The 21,214-nt window shown below is 39.1% G+C and overlaps 2 protein-coding genes across 5 annotated transcripts in view; both read left to right on the plus strand.

Annotated features, from left to right (window-relative positions):
- The first annotated feature begins 546 nt into the window (after positions 1-546).
- Positions 547-5,214, plus strand: ndufv2 (NADH:ubiquinone oxidoreductase core subunit V2). Its single transcript, XM_079349098.1, has 8 exons — positions 547-704; positions 1,496-1,558; positions 2,861-2,923; positions 3,366-3,482; positions 3,622-3,790; positions 4,189-4,298; positions 4,876-4,952; positions 5,041-5,214. Exons 1-8 carry the CDS (start codon positions 663-665, stop codon positions 5,132-5,134), a joined length of 735 nt encoding a protein of 244 aa, XP_079205224.1. The 5' UTR covers positions 547-662; the 3' UTR covers positions 5,135-5,214.
- A 1,537-nt stretch (positions 5,215-6,751) lies between these two features.
- ankrd12 (ankyrin repeat domain 12) overlaps positions 6,752-21,214 on the plus strand; it is a 33,723-nt gene continuing 19,260 nt past the window's right edge. For 2 of the 4 annotated variants that reach the window (XM_079349081.1, XM_079349082.1), the window contains exon 1: positions 6,753-7,016. The gene's annotated coding sequence lies outside the window, so the exon portion shown is untranslated. Of the gene's footprint in view, positions 7,017-21,214 lie in introns of all 4 variants that reach the window. The other 2 variants (XM_079349080.1, XM_079349083.1) reach the window with 2 other exon arrangements.

A 21,214-nucleotide genomic window follows, 5' to 3' on the forward strand; every position in this document is an offset into this window, starting at 1 on the left:
GGGGGGGGGGGGGGGGGGGGGGGGGGGGTTGATTTGACAGGGAGGGTGGTGGGTGCTGTGAGAAAAGAAAACATTTAGCTTACTTACAGCATGCAACCATTATCACTGATACTTAGCTTAATGATCTATGAATAAAAGTTGAAGAGTGACAAAAATCAACAATTGCAACAAGCACAGATTAGAAAAAAAATGAATTAAATCAGTCTCATTGTATAACAATATTTAATATTGAATATAATCTATATACATATTTATTTATCATCCTGATTAGTTTGATTATCGTGTAAATATGTGAATCAGTGCCTTTTAGAAGCACTTTGTTCTAAGTGTACTTATGATTCCACTTTTCATGTCATTTATTGTGGTTCTAAGGATTATAGTTAGGTAAGATCTTTAATATTTTCCCTTCAAACGCTGAAAAACATGCAACACAAGCTGCCATGAAAGTTACATAACACAGCTTGCCTGAAGTGTCCAAATGGATTTGGGCATCATTTGTTTTTGAGCTCAAATTTCAATCTGGGATCGATTTAGTTGCAACGCGACGTCTGACGTAGGCTCTCACGTCAGACCCTCTTAATCGAGCGTGAGCTCTTGTTGATGTCGTCCGTGTCTGTCCCAGCCATTTGTGAAGGCAGCGGGACCAAACTTTAAGCCCCAAAATGTTTCTGTCTTCGGTAGTTCGCTCTGCAGTGTCGCAGACGGTAAGACTGTGGTGTTATCTGTGATTATGAGTCAAAGTTTCGATGTCTGCTGGATTATTAGGAGCGAGGATGCTTTGACTCTTTACAAGGACAAGCAGGCCGCTGAGCTGTTTCACGTTCGGTAACGTTAGCATGTTAGCTCAGTTAGCGTCCTGCTGTCAAATGTTTGCAAGGTGATCTTTGGAAAAATCAGCAATGCAAATAAAGGTCAAGTTTAGAAATGTGTTATAACGTATGATAATGTTTTGCTTTCTGTGACTTGAATGTCAGACAGTAGAATGAAGAGTACATCGTTTCATAACAAGTGTCTGTAAATAGGTTTAATCACTGCTAATATCACATCGAAAAAACAGCTTAACAAAGTGGTTTCCAGCCCTGAATTGTGTACACATTAATAAAAGCGGCCTTATTTGTCATTATGTTGACCAGTTAGTGTAGTGTATCCAGCACTGCTGTGATTTATGATAATTACAAAGGTTTAAATTAATACAAGAATAGCCAGAATTGTATCTCTTTAATAGAACTCACACTTGGGTAGATATTTCATATTGAAATGTAGACAGACTAGTGACATGTACACGTTTGTCTGGTTTTCACTGTGCCAAGTTCTGTCATGTTATGGACTTGACTTATTGTCTATCGTTAAAATATTAAAACGTTGCCTGTTGGTTTTTTTGATCCAATCTTCACAGTTTGCAGCCCTCAAAAAGAGTTTCTTCTCAACACAACACATACCAGCCAAAAGTAGCAGAAATAGGTCATTCATGTTTCTTTTCTCTTTGTATGTGCAGGCCAGACAGGTCAGGAGTCTGCACCGGTCTGCTGTACGTGCTGGAGCTGGTGGCATCTTTGTGGTGAGTTGTAATGCCATCTCTATGTGCAGAAGATGAGGGATAAAGAAGCCACAAACAACATGGCCACATGGAGCCTGCTTGAGCATAGTAGTGTTTTTTTCTGTTGTTTCGAGCTATGTAGATGCAGTGGGCAACAGTGAAAGAGCACACATTTGGGAATAATAATCAGAATTCACTGTCATGTTGTCATTCAGTCAGACTATGCCAAATATGTGGTCCTAAAATGTTATGAAGACCAAAATGTGGTGTTCTATTTTGTTTGGCAAACAATCACTTATTTGTAAGCTCTTAAATAAGTGGCTACTTGAATATGGATAGGCTGTAAATGCACACTTCTACTGTAAATCCACATCATTGGGTCATTAAAGTAGAAAATTAAACGGGCCTTTGTTATGCTCCAATCATTTCGTTTAATGCTCATTTCTAAATTTAAAAACAGTAGATTAATCTAATGGGTCATTGTTAACAATACATGGAGATGGGATATTTTTATTTTTCCATTAATGCTGGAATAGGCCTAAAGGTATTGTTCATTTTCCAAAAGCATTTAATTTATCCTGACAGACTAATCTGGAACCTGTTGGAATAACATTTTGCAACAAATACACAGGTGATTTTCTTGTGCTTTGGAAACACGCCGTGGTTTCACTGTCTCTTGATGGTGAAGACATTTTTAATTCCATCAGGACTGTTGTTTCTGATGTCTTAAACTTAACAAGACCATGGCTGTTCTTTTTCTAAAATCACCAAGGTTGTTTACTGCTCACAAGGGGGCAGTATGTACAGAGGCAAACATCATTGTTATCTCTGTTGTGGCGTTGTCTCTGTGGTCTGAGAACAGCACCTGTTTCCTCCCCTGGGCTTAAAGAGGAGGTTCTTCATATTTGATCAGAAATGGTTCGTTACTGCTCATTAGAGAGGTAGCTGTTATGTAGCAATGCGTCCCTTGTAGAAACTGTTAGATGGGTTTCTGAACAGGTTTTTGATACAGATATATGCTACTTAAAGATGGGGCGATGGTGGTCTAGTGGTTAGTTCATGTGCCACATGTTCAGAGACGGTAGTCCTCCAAGTGTGTGGCTCGAGTTCCAATCCCACCATTAACTCCTTACCCATGTCATCACCCACTCCCTCTCTCACCCTCCCGATTCCCAACTCTATATACTGTCCTTTCTCTCTAATAATGCCTTAAAAAGTCCCCAAAGTATCTTTAAAACAGTTATTTGAAGATGATTAAGGATCATTTATGTTTGGTTTGAAAATGTAAACTGTCCTTAAACACTTGGGTCTCTCTTTTTTCAGCACAGAGATACTCCTGAGAACAACGCTGACACTCCTTTTGAGTTCACTGAGGAGAACAAAAAGGTAAGGGTGACATGTTTAATGAGAAGATGGTGAGGATGTACTAATATTTATTCACATGTAGCATATATTTATACCTATATATATATACTATATGCTGTAGTTCATCCAAGGTGAGCTGAACATCTGTCAATTTAGTTTCAAATTAGTTACTAATTATTGGATTGATTTGTATACCGGTAGTCTCACCCCCTTTAAGACAGACAGGTCAGTGTTTTATTGGTTTCATTTACATTACCATGATGAATAGGTATATACAGATGTAATGTAGAATCAGAGAATAAGGATCACTTGTCACATCACAATAACTGTGCAGGTAATTATGTTGTACAGTTGGTGTTTGATGGCACTGGGCAGCTTCACGTCTAAAGAACCGAAGATGAATGTGTGGATTCTTCTTGAGTAGCTTCACTTTTAATGTTTCTTCTTCTCCCCATGCTTGTAGAGGATTGAGGCAATCGTTTCAATGTACCCGATTGGACACAAGCAAGCAGCCACTATCCCAGTGCTGGATGTAGCCCAGAGGCAACATGGATGGCTCCCAATCTCTGCTATGAATAAGGTTCAGTGATTCTTCTACAGTTAGTTTGACAGATTTCTAATGCTCTCTAGACTTGTCAGACGTCATGTTTGTGGAACAGTATGTGATATTTTCCGTGGAACGAGAACCTCATTGAATGTTTGCAATGGTTTTCATGCAGGTCGCAGAAGTGCTGGAAGTCCCTCCAATGAGAGTGTATGAAGTAGCTACATTTTATACAATGTTTCTGCGTCAGCCTGTGGGAAAATACTTCATTCAAATCTGCACAACAACACCCTGCATGCTCTGCAACTCAGACAGCATTCTGGAGACCATCCAAAAGAAACTGGGTAAGAGAGCCATTTTAATTTACCACAGGAAGACACACAAAGAGATGTAAACGTAGATAAGAGAAACATTTCTTTATTGTGCATATTTGTGATAAACAAAGATCGGACAATAAACAAAAGTTAGAGACAGTTCGAACACAACACTCAAAAAAAGACTTTAAAGACTGAAATCAAGGCAGACGACTGTTAACCATCTTCAGTCTGTGTGACCAGATCTGGTTGTTGTTTTACTCAACCGTATAGGGAAGTGAGTCTTTGTGTTTAAACCTACAGCGGTGTTATGTCAAGAGGAAATATCAGCATTAAAAATATTTGTGGTTTAGTTACAAAACCTGCAGCTTATCATCAGAGATGTGCTGAACATAAAGCAGCTCCTCATTTGTTTCTCTTCTCCACAGGTATCAAGGTTGGAGAGACTACTCCAGACAAGATGTTCACACTAATAGAGGTGGAATGCCTGGGGGCCTGTGTCAATGCTCCAATGGTCCAGATCAATGACAACTATTATGTGAGTGCACTTAACTAAATAAAACAAAGCTTAATAACCGGGGTTAAGTTCAGCAAAGAACGTCTGCAGACTTCAACTCCCTCACCTATTTAAACTTGTATTTTATTGGACAAAATAACATGGTTGGAACAACAACGTTTTGTATGAATGACTTTGTAAATGTAAATATAAGGAACAAGAATAGGGATCTATCGAGTTAGGGATCTGGTTTGTTTAAGCACTTTGAATTGCATGCAGTCGTAACGGTACTGGTTGTAAACTGTAGCACGTGTAAAAACTGTTACAGTATTTAAATCCTAGAAAGCAGAGGGACTGGATATAAAACTTCTAAAGAGGATTTGAACTGAGTTGGTTTATCCGATACAGTTTTGAAAGAAAACACAATTCAGGCTTAAATTGTTTTGTTTATCTTTTAATCTGTGACTGCAAACTTATTTTTAGAATTGAGAATACACTCTTTTAAATTTATGGAAATGAATAGGGAAGAGCAGGTGTTCATGATAACAAAAACTGTTACGCTCTTAAAACCAGTATAGATGGTTAATCTGTCATTTATCCTCCATTCATTTATTTCCAGGAGGACCTCACACCTAAGGACATGGAGGACATCATAGATGAACTGGTAGCAGGCAGAGTCCCGCCACCTGGACCCAGGTACAGAACATACCATTTCCTGCATGAGTTTACATTTGTCTGCTCAATTACAGATCTCAGGTTTAAGACTTTTTTCTTTCTTCTGTAGGAATGGCCGTTTCTCATGTGAGCCTGCTGGTGGATTGACTTCCCTGACAGAGCCTCCTACAGGACCAGGCTTTGGTGTGAGGGCAGACCTGTAGACATCTTGTCCATAGTCTCTACAAGCTGATATTTGGTTTAATTAAACATATTATGTAAATAAACTGTTCATGTGCTCATGCCCAAAGTGTCAGCGTGTCTCTGTGATCAAACAGAATGAGCTCATTTGCAAACAGTCATGCTTGTAAGGGTTTTACTAACTTATCATTTTAACAGAAATGTCATACCTCTCATGTACAATTGTTGCTGTACTTGTTTGATATGTCAATGCCCAACACCAAAATCGTATCATACCACTTGATAACCAAGCATTTAAAATAGATACTTTTTGGTCAAGACATCTAATTTAATAAAATCAAAGACAATGTGATGCTGTTAGCTTGAATACATGTCACAAACACATTTTCTACTAAGCTAGTCTTATAAACAAATATCTACACAACAGAAACAAAAATCTTGAAAAACTTAATTGGATGTTTCAGCCCTGTTAGAGCCCGAAATTTCATTTAAAAAAAAGTAACAAAACCCAAAATGTAATAACTGGTCGATAATGTCACAAAATGCTGAGTCCAAAACGTAGTAACTTCTTCACCAAAATGTAACAAGTTGTTACATTGCTAGATAAAACATTTTGCCAGCCCCATAATGTAATAACTGACCCAAAATATAACAACTTGTTACATTCGGGCAAAAGTTATTACGTTTTGGGCTCAGCATTTTGTTACATTATCGACGAATTACTAAATTTGGGGTTTTGTTACAATTTTTTTTTTTTTTTTTACAACATTTCAGGCCCTAACAAGCCCTAATGTCAAAAAATGTGATTTACTCTATGAATGTGATCTCATGGATTTAAAATGAGTACTTTCAAAAGGACAGATTTAAAAAATGTTATTACAAATTAATATTTTGAATAATAGATGAATTTCAGATCCAGACAGTGTTAATCCGGGCATGTTATTACATGTTCTTGCCATGGTCCCCGTCTTACTATTGCTCCTGTCACTTCCATCAGGCCCCGGTGGCGTTTCGTGTCTAGCCGGTGCCCCTCCCCCACCCTGGCTTCCTCCCCGACACTTTCAAGCCTGCTCCGCAACATACACAGCATGCACAGCGGCGCATGCGCACTGACACCACGATGTAAATGTCACTGCGCAACCAATTCAAAGGCGGCCCCATCAGTGGCCCAATGCATTATGATGGTGGCCTAAAGCAGTGAATTCAGTGCATGCAGTTTATTAAATATTTGGTGGCAATAATATGACGTCGCTCCAGAAAAAAAAGCAGCCGCCATTCCTCCCTGCGAGCCTCAGACGTGATCTTCGAGAAAGTTCCGCCTGACCGCAAACGCAGCAGCGGAAAAGATGACGTCAAGCGCCCATTACTGCGCTCCCCTCTTCAGTACTCCCAGACCAAAAAAAAAGAGACGCTAAACACCTTTCACGGCTGGTCTTTGCCTCCAATGTAAAGCATTTACACTACGCTTAACACAACAGTTACGGATTTACTCACGGCGTCGGTGGAATAAGAGTTAAATCGTTAGACACATACCCATCTCAGTCTCTCCAGCAGACGGAGAGCTCATAAGCCTCGGTGGGGCTCATGCGGTCACATGACTCTTTTCCACCAATGAGACCGAGGCTTGCATGTTTTGCTGGGCTCTTCTCCGAGAGGACGGTCGGTCACATGCCTCTTCTTGTCCAATGAGAACGACGCTTGCATGTTTTCGCTGGGCTTTTTTCTCCGAGAGGACGGGCAACGGCAACGAACGGCTGGGATGTTTTCAAAACGAGCGATGAACGTCACACAGCCGTAGGCTACCGTTAACGTCCAATATTTAGGAAATAACTGTTTATATTGCGCAATATTAACACAGAGCTGAACCCCGAACGACTTGAGGAAAACGTGAACCCCAGTGTGAAGGTAAGACTTATTCGAGGTTTGTTTCGTTACGTCGGGTTTAGAGGGGTATAAAGATCCTTGTGAATGTTAGCCATCTGGCTAAGTTGCACAGCGACCAGGCTAATGTTGAGCTAACGTAAAGTAAACTGCGTAAGAAAAAATGGACTGTTATGTGTGCGTGGGTTTGGCATAGTTGTGTGCCACGTGCACTGAGTATTTTCATTTTACGCTTACTAAAATTAAAACCCATTTTTTGCTTTTTAATAACTCACTGTTATGAAAGGCAAAAAGCGCGATTGAACATGTCGGAGCGAAACGGGAGTGAGCTGGGTTAGCCCCACAGCCGAGCAAGGCTGCTGAGGGCTTGAAACGAGCTAGCTAGCTAGATTAAGCGCTGGGGAGAGAGAGGGAGGGAGGGGGGACGTTGTGAGGGCAGCGAAGGGGCTGCAGTGGGCTTTTGTCTCGGGCTGTGCTCAGCATTCATGATTCATATTGTCTCTTGAATATGCTCTATGTTTGACCCAGAGTGACATTGCACGTGTTAAGTAATTTCAGGCGACCATCAGCGACACGTTCGCTCTTTATGTTTACTAATCGTTGCTTAGTTAAAATGTAAGCGCACAGCAACATACTGCCTGACTGTGTATTGAACAGCAAACACTAGCGACGTTACCGTGAAGTAGGCGGTGTGTTTTCTGCAATAAGCTTTGCAACGACATCGTGTTTTACTCCCGCAAACAGTGTAGTAATAATGTGGATAAAACAGCCTAAAACATTGGTATGTTTACCCATTACAAAAGGCTTCAGCATAGATTGAAAAAAACCCATGAGTTTGCGCCTACCAGCTTATGGCTGTGACATCTTGGGGGTGTGTTGCCTGATACAAAAGCTGCCTGTTTTCAGATGGCTGTCCGTGCAGCGACCGCTCTGAACGAACAAAACGTCAACATGATATTTAAATACCATTTTTTTATAGATAGGTTGTCAGTAATCTATACAAGAGCTCAATTAATAATGATTTCAACCTTTTTGAACAAAATTAATAATAAAACATGTTAGATCTTCCCGTATCCATGTAATTTATACGATTTTTTTTGCCATGGACCTTTTACAACACTAGACAAATACATGAAATCATGTACAGTATTATTTGTAGGAAAGCAAATGACACATTAATTAAAACTCATAGCTACTAAATTCATCAAGTTTTATAATCCAATAGCATTTGCCTGATGTTCAAAATATTTGAGTATGCCTTCTTAAGCGGAGAAGACAATGGCTTGGATAGTGACGTGCTTATTAAAGCCAGGGAGGGGGACTATTTTTGATAGTTTCTTCTATGTATAAAACAATATATATTTTTAATCTCATTTGTGCCCTTTGTGTTGTGAGGCATTACTTTAAAACTACTGATGAAAAAATGTTAACGACCAAAAAACAAATGCCTCAATAGCTGACGTGTATTTCATTGTGCCAGTTATCTGGAGAGCCAGCTTTTTATGTTGATTATAAAAAAAAAAATGTATCAAATAAGCAACAATAAAAATAATCAAACTCATATCGTTAGTATTAGATTTGACATATCAGCAGTCTCAAACCTTATCAGCCAATATCAGTGTTTGAATACAACACACACTCTTAGTTGCCAACAAGAAAATTGTCTGTTATGAATTTGGCAATCATAAAAGCTTTCGAGATGTAATCCATTTGCCATTGTTCATTTCATTCTGCTCATTTTGTGGTTAATGGGTTGTTGCATCAGTCTGTTTTTTTGTCTTATTAGTAACCACACATTCCCACATGGTTGAAGATATACTCGTATATTAGAGAGTTTTTCAGCTGGCTTTTAACTAACAAAAGACAGGGTCTTTCAGGATTTCACATAGAAAAAAAGAAGCATTAAGTCATGTATTCCTCACAATACAATCAGGGGAATAGACTAATAACGTTTCTGATGATACTTGTTTATACTTATATTATATAACACTTTATTAAATTAAAAATCACAAACTCTAAATGATGAAATGTATTCCTTGATGGCAAGGAGATGCACAACCATTATAATTTCAATGTGCTGAACAAATAATTTGAATTGCTATTTGTTGTCTTTTAGAGACGGTATTAAATCCAGTGGTTAATAAGATCACAGAAATAGAAGGTCTGCTTACTACAAGGTGTTAACAGATGTTTGGTTCAACAATTAGGTTATGAAATAGTCATGCATATATGTAAGTAAGTATGTGGAAAAAAGAGTTTAAATGTAACTTGAATTTAGTTATTTCAGTGGGCATTAAAATAGATTCTAATACAAACCCAAACATTACTAATTATTGCCCCAGTGTTTCAGCGACTATAGACAAACTCACCTCATAATCAAAATGGCATATCAGGTTGAAGCATGATACTTTTGAACTGTACAAAACCATTTAGTAGATTATTGCATGAGGTGGGTCTTTATACATATGCGAACGTAATCAAATTAGCCCATTTAGCCAAACCTGATTTTGTAGGGTTCTTCATTTAATACACAACAACAGGTCTGATACAAAAATAGCACGATGGGCTAACAGTGCTGCAAGTGTATGTGGCCACTAATAATACTGGGATTTGGCTAAAAAGGAGTAAGAACATTTCACTGTCCCAAAAGTTGTGGTAGGAGAATAAGTGGTCAACAGAGTCAAGTAGTGGACATTGCATTATATCGCTGCACACAGGTTACTACAGTGAGTAATGGGTACAAACGGATCTGTACCACTTTACATTTTGATAGCATCATTGAGGCCTAAATACATGTTCTTTATTTTCTGCAGTAGCTAAGATACGGACGTTTTTTAAAGGTGTTTGACATTAAAGCGACACATGGCACGTGTTTGTAATTTTGTTCTAAGAGAAAGCTTCATCCCTTAACCTCTACTAAAGGACCTCATCAATTGCATGTGCAGATTAAGTAAAACTCAGCATGACTCGATTTTGGTACTAGATCATTCTCTCCTTTTCATACTCTACTACAAACACTTCAGCCCTAAATATTTACCTGACTTTTTGATGATTATATTGACAGAAATGCTATTGCAATATAACTTAACGACACAAACAAGGGGAGCATCCAGTGTTGTTACTCCATCTATAATAGTGAGCAGAAGATAACAAAACCCATGGTTAAAATTATTTAGGCTCTATATTATCAAAATAAAAGTTTAATTGGCTTTCCAATATATTCCATTGAAAACATTACACTTTGCATTTTTTTTCTGCAATATTTCATCTGCATAGCTGAATTGTGTCTATGTTTTCATTGGGGTTATGTCTGCAGTTTATGGACCCAGCACAGCGTGAAAGAGAGTTTTTGTGATATATGTAACATACAAACAACAGTGGGCTCTGGGATTAAGTTACGAGATGAAAACAAAAGATTGTTACCACTGGCAACCGACAGCTGGCAGTGGCAAGTACATGCTGACATGGTGATCACAATCTAAAGTAGAAGCACTTTTTAATACAAAGTAGCCAATGATTGTTGACTGTTTAAAAGGGCCACTCAACGTAAAAGACTGCTCTACATTCTATTCACACATTCAACTTTTGCCAATGAGAAACCAACAAAGGAAAAGTTCACCTATGACTTAATTTGCAGTTTAATGTAAATTAAGAGATATGTTGGAATGAATTGGTTGTGCAGCCCAATTTTCAGCCAAATCAAAGAATAGACCAAACAATTGTTAATAGATGTGTAAATGCTGATGATTTTCATTTTTTGCTCGTGTGGGGTTAGTCTCAGATACGACTGTCAGCCATTTACTAGATTTCTTTCTCTCTGGCTGACATTTGGTGTCGGCACTTATCTTTTTTACCAAGATGCCTTGATTGACAGCTCTGGGTGCATAAAAAGGCCCATTTTCTCAGATTTCTGCCAGATCATGAAATTCATATCAGGGAACGTTTGCAGTAATTTTTACTTCAGTACATGTATAGTTCAAGCAAATGTTCGTAAAGCAAAGACATTCAAGATTGTGAAGAAGTCATGCAAATTTTTGTTGAGTATGCTTTCAATAGTTGCAGACTGGAAATATTGATTTTAAAATGTGCAATTTAAGGAACATTATAACAACCTAATGTCCTGTCATTCTGATGGACAAATCCATTTTATTATTTCTAAACCTTACCAAGATTTCTTTACTTAGTGATCACCTCCACAGTGTGGACCTACATTACTTACTTGATACCATACCATTGCTTGTGCAGACAGCTCTTAAGCCTCTTAGTTGAAGAAAAGGGTATTGACCAAGGTGCTGTACAGCAGGAACAATTATGTAAGGACATACAGTATTCTCTGGTGTGCCATTAGGTATAGGTCTTTTTCATGATTACATTTGGTTTGCTTTTCTTTAACTTTTCATGTTAAGTCATTAGATGCGTTTTATCCTTTTAAATCATTTTATGTTCTGTACAGCGTGCCACATTTCCTTCTTAGTTGCCTTAATTGACAGACAGTTTTTCCATGATTTATTTGTTGATGGCATATTCAATCATTTATAAAAGTTGAAATAAAAGGTGGCAGAGCTGGAAAGTCACCTGGAAAATCAGGGGTTGGGAGTTGGGTTGAGCAATTTAGCAATTATCACTCTCCTCCAAAAAGATGAAAGTAACATGACCGAAGGTATCTTATGTGGAATAAAGAAACGTGTGCGCCGCAGCTCCCTGATCCTTTAAAGAAAGGGGTGATGTCCTAAAGACCTTCCTCATAATTGACATAGCCTATCATTCCTTCAAGAATGCACTTATTATGACTTTTGGTGTTGACCTTTTACTTAATACTTACGTGTATTTCCTTTCTGTTTTTGAGTGATCACAGTAAGGCAGTACCTTTTTTTTAGGGAAATCCCCCAAACGGTTGTAGTTTTTATTTGACTCTTTCAGTCTCAGCAGAGCAGAGATAAGTAAGTCTTCAGTCTTAACCAATTACTGTAGCTGCTTATTGTTACCTATTGTGCTGAAATATAAGGTTTTTGTTTAGAGATTGTTCTAATGTGGTCATATTAAAAATAGAGCTAGATCCTAAGGTTATAATGGATGAAAAATCCCCCCAAACTGAGCTAAATAAACAAAACAGGGATAATCTGTTTCCTCTATTTCAGACAGCTTTAAACTGTGTGCTCTATCACTTTGACTTCAATCTTTAAAACCCATTTATTGAGGAGAAGTTCAAACACGACTGAGCTCTGCTGCTTTTTATGATATGGACTGCCTCCAGCTCGGTCTGTGCCTATATGCAGTTGGCTCCATCGAATGAATATCTGAGTCTTCGAGAGGCCCAGCGAGTGTGCGTTTGTGCATGTGTATATCATTGTGTGAAGAGGGCGGAGCCTACTGATTATACAACATGTGCTAGCATTTGCCAGCAGCTGAATGTGTGTGCAGTGCAGTGTTTTTGTTTGATACGCCGGGTGCAGTATCTCGGCGTGTAACGGCTGATGCCTTTGATAATCCACCATGTGTGTTTAAAGGCAGAAAATGTGAGAGCCTGTGACCTTCCTGCAGAATGGTACAGCATGACTATGCAGAAAAAGGATGCAAGAAGACGGATATAATAACACAGTGCACCAGGTTCTTGATTATTGATCTGCCCATAAAGATTAGAGTGAAGAAGATTTCATTGTGTTAGTCTGATAGTAAAGAAAATTGGGTTTGTGGTTAGCGTTCTTCATTTCTGGGATGCTTTGACTTTACTGATCCCTAAGACAGCATTCATATCCTGTTTACTCTTCGCTTCCAGTGACCATGCTGTCTGAGGACTAAGGACCCTCCTGCAAATTAGGTCAATGAGTTTTTTTTATTTCCAATGTCTGTGTCTTCTGAATTGCTTGGTAGCACCCCTCTTTCTCAGGGGAAATAAGGGCAAATCAAAAATAGTTAGTTTGACCTTGATTTTTATTTTGGAAATGTGGGCAAATTTGGGCAATCATGGACAGTGGTAGGGTTTCCAATTCAAGCAGCCACACTACTATGATATATCTGGTTCAGTCTATATTTAGACTTAAATGGCTCAGCCACATCTTTGAATAGTTCACTTTTAGACCAGCTACGTACAGTCAAAAATCAATTTCATGTTTTTGTATTTTAAAAAGATGATTTTCTTTTGTTAGAGATCATGCTGTGTGGCCCTTTTTTGGATGAAATATTAACCATTTCAGATCAACTTTATAAAAACCAATTGGCTGTTTTTTATAAAGTGGTAACCGATCTTGGCCCAAATAATCCTCCGTAGCATGGAGGATGCTAACAATTAGTTTTGATATATTTCAAGCTTGTTATGACGACAACTTCTTAAACATAAACTATATGCACAGCTCATGCTGGCTGCACTGCAAAGACGAGAGAAATCTTCCAGTGATGATTTAAAAGTGACACCCTGCGACAGTTTATCATCATAAATGTTTGTTAAAGATGTTCTGCTTGGATTTGAGATCATTTATGAGAGCGATAAGCTTCCCCTCAGATACTAAGATGTTACCGCGCAGCGCAACAGGCTGAAAACTTCCCTGGAGGTACCTCGTGCTATAACGTATAGCCGGAGCTATAACAATGCTAGCAATATGAAAAGGCTGTGAACAGCAAAAGAATGCACAGCTTCATGTGCTAGACATTAGAGCTGGGCGATATATCGAGTTTTTAATAAATATCGATATATTTATTCAGGCGATATAGAGTAGGACTATATCGTAATAGCGATATAATTCACGTAACATTAAAAGTTTCATCCGTAGAGCCAGTATGCCTTTTTCCATCTGTCTCTCTTAACCCCGCCCCGCCTCTCTCCTGCTCTGTCCTTCTGAGTGACACTAAACCCCCCCCCCCCCCCAGCCAGTAGCCTACCATATTGCTAAGGACATGGTCCCCGTTGCAACGGTGGAACAGGACGGCTTTAAACGGCTACTAAAAGCCATGGACCCAAGGTACCAGTTGCCCAGTCGCAGTTACTTTGCAAGAGAACTTTTGCCGAAAATGTACACTGAAGTCAGAGAGACCCTTTCCGTCCGGCTAGCTAACGTGTCTCACTTTGCGCTGACCACCGACATGTGGTCTAGCAGGACCTGCGAGCCGTATATGAGTTTGACGGTACATTTTATGGAGGAGTGGGAAATGAAGAGTGCCTGTCTCCAAACCAGCTATTTCCCACAAGATCACACTGGAGAGAACATAGCTGAACCTCTGTGTGTCTGCAACCAGCTCCCCTTCTGAAAGGGTTTTCAGTTGCAGTGGCAACATTGTAACCTGCAACAGGGCATCACTAAAGCCAGAGTCTGTTGACAGGCTAGTTTTCCTGGCACAGAATCTCTAATATCTACAGTATTAGGCCTGACCTGTTGTCATTTTGTTCTGTTTACATTTCCGTTTCCTGTTGTTACTTGAAATTTGTACTAAAACAGTTACAGATGCACACTTGCTGTTTATGTTTCTGTTCTGTTTACATGTTACTTAGTGACACAAAACACAAAGATATCTGTACAGGGCTGCGCCCAAATTAAGAAAGAAATCAGTACCTGTGTGGAAAATTATTTTTTGAGAGCAAGGAGTTATTTTTATTCTGTCTGCTCTGTTTACATTATTTGCATAGCTATACAGAAAACATTTATGATGTATTTTATTTGAAGGAGTAATTTATTTTATAATATTTTGTATTTCACAAACGGGTCATTTATTTTGTACTATTTCATTATTGTGCAGCTGACTGTGAATAAAAATGTCTGTGTGACTTGACATTTGGGCCATGTTGACTTGACTTAGAACTCATATTGTTTTTATTTTTTAACAGAAGAAAATATCGAGATATATATCGAATATCGTGGATCAGCCACAAAAAAAAAATCGAGATATATATTTTGGTCCATATCGCCCAGCCCTACTAGACATCCACGAGGGATTATTGTGACAGCAGAAGGTGAATGATGTTGCTCGTGGGTCAGACGGTGGGTCAGATTGTAACCGTATCAGTCGTTTTTTATTTAATATCGTTTTACCAAGTTGTGAAAATGCTGTGTTACACAGTTGATTTCTTATCCTCCCAGTGAGGAATATAGTTCTTATAGATATATAATATATGTTCTTAATTATCAGATGGTATCTGTATTGTATAGCAGACACCCATAGGCCAAGTATCGGATCAGTGTCTAACTTTAAATAGTAAGATTTAAAATCTAAAACACAAGTATGGCTGGAGATGGTTGCTACAAAGGAGTATTGATATCTTGGCAACGGTACTGCTAAACTTTTATTCTGTCATTCTGTGTATAAGACACACTTTTGATACCTTTTTATAAAAATCTGCTGCATGCTTTTAACTGCTGCTCCAAATAAACAAGTTTTAAAATGCTGAGTCATGGCCGTCATGATTGGAAGTGTTCATAATTAATCACCCAATACAGCTAGATAACAGCATTTTTCCCCTTTTATAATGTAAACTATTGCAAGCCACCGCTTCACTACACAAAACGTGTTGGTATAGCGATGCGGATCAGACACAAAGCACCACTTAACAGCTTCCTGCCACATTAGGGTATTATCATGCCTTTAAAGAAAACGGTGACTGTTTTGTAAATAAACCTAGTGGGGTGCCGGTTTGATTGAAAGACCTCAAATAAAGAAAACGTGACCTGTGGAGTTGGGTTGAGCGACTATAGGCCAATGGTCAACTTTGGTTCTGCACTTCACAACTATCAATGTCACCTTAGGCTGAGAGCTCAACTCCTGAAGTCCTGTATGTTTGGCAAAACATGGAAATGCCTGAAACAAGTTTATAGTTTATAGCAACATGGCTGAAGGTCTGCTCTCGTGGGGGAAAGTCAGCCTTGCAATACAGTGTGTAGAGTCTGTAGTGTGTGTACAGAGTGTAAGGGAAAACGGCTAGATTCATTGCCTTGTGGTTTGTTTGAGTCTCCACTCATTGTAGATCTAACGAGAACTGTCGAGTATGAATCTGTTGCACTGGATGTCCAGCTGTCACAGGTTAGGGCGACTTTCTCTCTCCCTCTCCCTTTGTCTTGCAATACAGTGTTTCTCCTCCACTTACAGTTTTAGGATGGCCATGTTATGGTATAAAATCGGAAATTAATTTTGAGTTTGCACTGTCAATCCGAGAATCAAAATGTAATCTAATCCTGAGATAATGAAAGATTTATAAATATTTGTATAAAATATCCCAGAAGCCACCGAATTTGGGCTTTTACAGACAAAACATTTCCTCATGGTGGATACCACTGTTCCCCCCCGAGCTGGCAACTTTAAAGCTATCCCTACTTCATGTCTGTGGAAAGCCTGGTTAGGATCTTAATCCCTTTACTTAAGACTGCAGGTTCAAATCAGAGGAATAAAGAAGTACTACAGAAATGTTACCTACGTCAAGCTGAAACTTCATTGATGAATTGCCAATTATTTGAAATGAATAGATACTAAGATACTTATTTGAAATTGTATTTATTTACAGGAGTGCAAATACATACAGACAGTAAAGCAACTTAAATTTGAACCAGGGGCTGAGTTCCTACCCCTGCACAGATTTGATACTCATTTAAATTTGAACAATCTAAAGCTGTGAAGTTGGATCTTGCAACAAATTTTCTGACCAATTGGTTCATGAGTTTACCTGGAAAATAGCATATTAATAATCTATATATAAACAGTATTATGTAGCTTCAGCAGTGTAAAGTTTCTGTCTTCCTGTTCTTTATCGTAGTGAGCATACTATTTAATTGGCAAACCTCTTTTTGGTGAGTATACCTCTTTGAAGTAAATCGTGTGTTGACTTTTCTATAATTAATATGCACAGAGATGGAAGAATCTGTGTAGTTATGTAAGACTCTGGCTTATTTATCTGTGCTGTCTTAAAAAGCTCAATCGTAAACACACTGTAATGAAACTGCGTGGAATCTTGATGCAGCATGGAGCTTGATCAAAGCCTTAATGCACTCAGTAGTTTTTGTATTCCCCGCAGCCTAAAGACAGCAGTGCTGTGTCAACCTTCACATGCTGGCCTTGCTGAAGCTTACTCTGGCACTGCAAGGCTGTGGTTTTGGCACAGCTCAGTAGCCATGTGTTTCAAGCCTGTGATCAGATTCACATCAATCAGGCCTAATAGGATGTGGCAGGTGTGGATGGAGTCATGTCTTGAAAGTCATAATGAAGGCTGACACAGCGTTTCCCTCATGGTCTATTTTTCCTGCTAGATTCTCATTCCCTTAAGTTTGTCACACATTGTTAGTGTTATATTAATGTTTTATAATCATGTAGATTGCGTCTATCTCGGGTGGCTTCAAATTCGGCCCACAACTTAAACTGTGTAGAAGTAAAAACGGGATGTCATTGACGAGACCCCTTTTTATTTTTTCACCTGATGCAAAAGATTTAAAATCCCTGCTGTGTTTTTACTTGGTTTTTCATAGCTCCTCATTTTCTTGTCAGCCTTTGACTCAGCTGAGAATTGACTCATCTATAAGAAATTCATCTTTTTGGTCAGGAAATACTGATGTTTTTATACAAGTTTGAAAATAGAATACAAAAACTACATTCATTAGGTTTTTAATGTAGATTTTTGGCTGTTGGTTTCATGTTTCATTGAAAATTTAACAGCAACAGATCTCCAGTGTTTGGTTCAGTCATGTGAGGCTGATGCTGAGTTGGAAAAAAGATCGAGACCCACGCCTCAGTCCTAACCTTTGCTCTAATCCCTCCCCCACCCCTCCAACCTCCCCTTTTTAACCCATAATCAGCAGTAAAGGCTTCATTGTTCTTGTCCGTTTCTTGGGCATCTGATCATTAACCTACATTCAGAGCGGTGGCGGTAGGCTTCTTAAAGCTCTCAGACTCTCTCAGCCAATTTAATGGGCGTGTTTTAGTGGGCCGAGCCTTTTTCTCCTGCCAGCAAGGTTAACCCTATTTACACCTCCTGCCTACAAACATAAGGATATTTATGAGACATTTGATTGGTTTGCATGGCATGCCCTGAACTTCTGCCTGGTTAAATGTGTTCTATTCCTGTTTTTATTAAAGCTTTAAAGTGATGGATCAGGTTGTAAAATAGTTCAGAAATCATTCTTACATAAGAACACATATTTAGGACACATAAAGTACACTATGTCTTGGTCTTTCAACAGCTTAATGACAGGATTATTCTGAATTAAGCCTGAACATTTTGTGCCCTAAAAGTATTTTTTGTCAAATTAACATGATTTGTCTTTAGATTTATTATAAAGATATGCAATGACATATTATCCCCCATTTACACCTTGAAATATTTGTGCTTTGTTCTGGTCAAAATGTAACCAGCAAAATGTAACCCCCCCCCCCCCCCCCGGAGGAAAACAAGAATTGTTTTTAGCTTAATAAAAATACATCCACTTGTTTGAAATGTTGGCAGTAGTTAACTTGTTTCTGCCCATATATTTACTCACTATTGTTAGCAATGGCAGCTCAGGCTTTTACAGTGTGGGAGAGGTTGAACCAGAGCTGCCCTCCACCTCTTCCCAGGAACATGCCCTGTCCGTTTATGCAACTGAAATACTACTGGCATGAAGGCCAGACACTCTGGTTGGAGAGGCGTGTTTCATCTGTCTGGGACTAGAGTAGTAAGAGGTGAACAGATGCATTGAGGCATCCAGTGTCACTTGCTGTTTGTTCGTCTGTGTCCAAATATGCCTCGAGTCCAGACGACCCAGTGACAGGAAGAGGAAAGCCGTGCATAAAATCTAATGCTTTTAAATGTTGGGGGAAAAAACCGCAGGGCTACATAATTAATGATAACTAACAAACCGATGATTTAAAAAAAAAAAAAAAAAAAATCAGTTACCTCTTAGGTGTTGTATAACACAACATTAACTGGCCGGATTTGGGTATCATTCAGGGTTCTTATGGTGGCAATTATTACTTTTACAAAAAAACAATTCTTCGTTCTTGTAATAAAGAAATTCTCAATCCGTGAAAAATAACACAAGAAAACTCGTTGTAGCATATTCACCTTTTTCTGTTGCTTTGTTTCATTTAATCTGACTTTTGAACAGCAAACTCTAAAATTATTTATGAAGACATAAAGGCATCAACAGTAGTTTTGTTTCTTTTTCATTATAAATTATTGGATAAATAATTGATCAAGAAAAATGAAAATGGCAATAGTTTGATTTAATAGCATGTTCAAATGTACATTTTCTTGTTGGTCTGTTTTTTAACAGGAAAAACATGTGGCCTTTAAAGAGTATGTCACAGTTTTTGGCACACATGGTGAAAGGTATTTATATTTTGTAGGCACATACATTACCTTTTAACACGAACACCATTGTTATTAGAATGTGTGTGATCATGATGAAGATGGCTGGCTCTTTGCTGGGTATTGTTGCCTCTTCTGTAGTCACAGGAATCAGGCCTTTGCGCCTGGCTTTGTCCTGCTACTCATTAGGGAGTCAGAGGAGGAGGAGACGAAGGCTGGGAGTGGATGTGCAGCTGAGAGAGACCTCCCCCATCATTTAGCCTGATAGCATACAGGCCCACAATCACGTGACCTGCTGTTTACTGTCGCAGCAAGCGTAGTGCTTCTTCTTCAGTGCGTCACAGGATTGGCCCCTTTTTTTGTATGAAAAAAAATAAAACCCCAACTGACTTCAGCTTTTCACATTTTAAACATAGCGATACACAGAGAGCCTATTTGCGCTTGGTTCCTTTGTGTGTGCAGTTGTAAGTGCAGCCACATGATGGACCAGAAGAAAATCACATGTAATTTTCACATGGTGTGTGTGTGTGTGTGTGTGTGTGAGAGAGAGGGAGAGAGAGCTCACAGCAGGCATTACTCTGGAAGATGAAGCGGGGTAATGTATCTGCTGTCGTTGCTGCTGTTGTTGCTGGTAGTGATGGTGGTGGCAGCGTACTCATGTGTGTCAGGCTTAGTGCTATTCTTAGCTCTCTTCCCTCCCTGTCCCATCCTGCAGTCTGTGGATCAGGTTACCGTTCTGTGTGTTCATCTTTCTCTGCACCACCATATCCACAGCCCCCCCCCCCCCCCCCCGAGCTCACATCTCCACACCAAACCCCCCCCCCCCCCTTTCCCACTACTCCCCAAACCCCCAAACTGCTACACTCACGCAAGGACACGCACTGAAGCAGCCGCACCGCTGTCAGGGCCAACATGCTCCAGCACTACAGGGAAATGGTTGTTATTGTTGTTCGTCAGGAACCAGTAGAGTTAAAGTGCAGAAGCACCAGGTTATAAATAAATACAGAGACATCTGTTTCTCAGAAGGAGCAGCGGTGCAGCCAGCACACTTAACTTTGGATTTCAAGGACTCAATGCAGTCCGTGCAGATGGTTATGCAGAATTAAAAAAAAAAAAATTCTGTCCAAGAGGATAATTTATAATAGAACTTATGCTATCCAGAACATGCATTACTATTAAGGTCATTGTAACTGATGGTAACCGTAAAGAGGTTATTTGGTAGATAGATAGATAGATAGATAGATAGATAGATAGATAGATAGATACTTTATTGATCCCGATTGATAGATACTTTATTGATCCCGAGGGAAATTCAGGAGTGGTATTATAGACTGTAAATATTAATGGACGAAGCCTGAGTGACGTCACCTATCTGTTACTTCAGGGGGCTCTTGAGGCTCGTCAGCAACAGCCACCTTGGTGGAAATCCTGTCTCAGTCTAACTTTCAGACAACCTACAGCAGGCTAAGAACTGCAGCTGATGTGGGTTTATAAGCCTCTTGAAACCGGCCCGCCTGTCAATCAGGTCACCCTTGTGCCTAACCATGCATAACCCATTTTGTAAATAAAAACAAAAGTGTGCCCATGAGGATGATAACGGATCTGACCAATATCATTGTTTTTTTTGTACGAGGTTGTAAACATGTTATATTCTGTAGTAAAAACAGGCTTTCTTGGCTGTTGTTTTATGTGACTTCGGGGCTCTTGGAGCCAGCCTCAAGCGAACCTTCAACGAACTGCAAGATTTTAATTTTTCAACACCGGAGGTGTCTGCCTTTTTTGTGCACGCTGAAACGGTGTTCTGATATCATGAATATCTTATACTGTTTCAACCATTCTCTGTAAGTGTTTTGTCTCTAAAACATCAGAAAATGGTGAATAAATGCATCCTATTCATAACTTATTTTATCAATGAAAAGAGCAGTCCCTGCTATCTTGTGTGACAACTCCGTTATAGTGTTTAAGT

This window comes from Symphodus melops (genome assembly GCF_947650265.1).
Source record: "Symphodus melops genome assembly, chromosome: 7".
NCBI classification, from domain to species: Eukaryota; Metazoa; Chordata; class Actinopteri; order Labriformes; family Labridae; genus Symphodus; species Symphodus melops.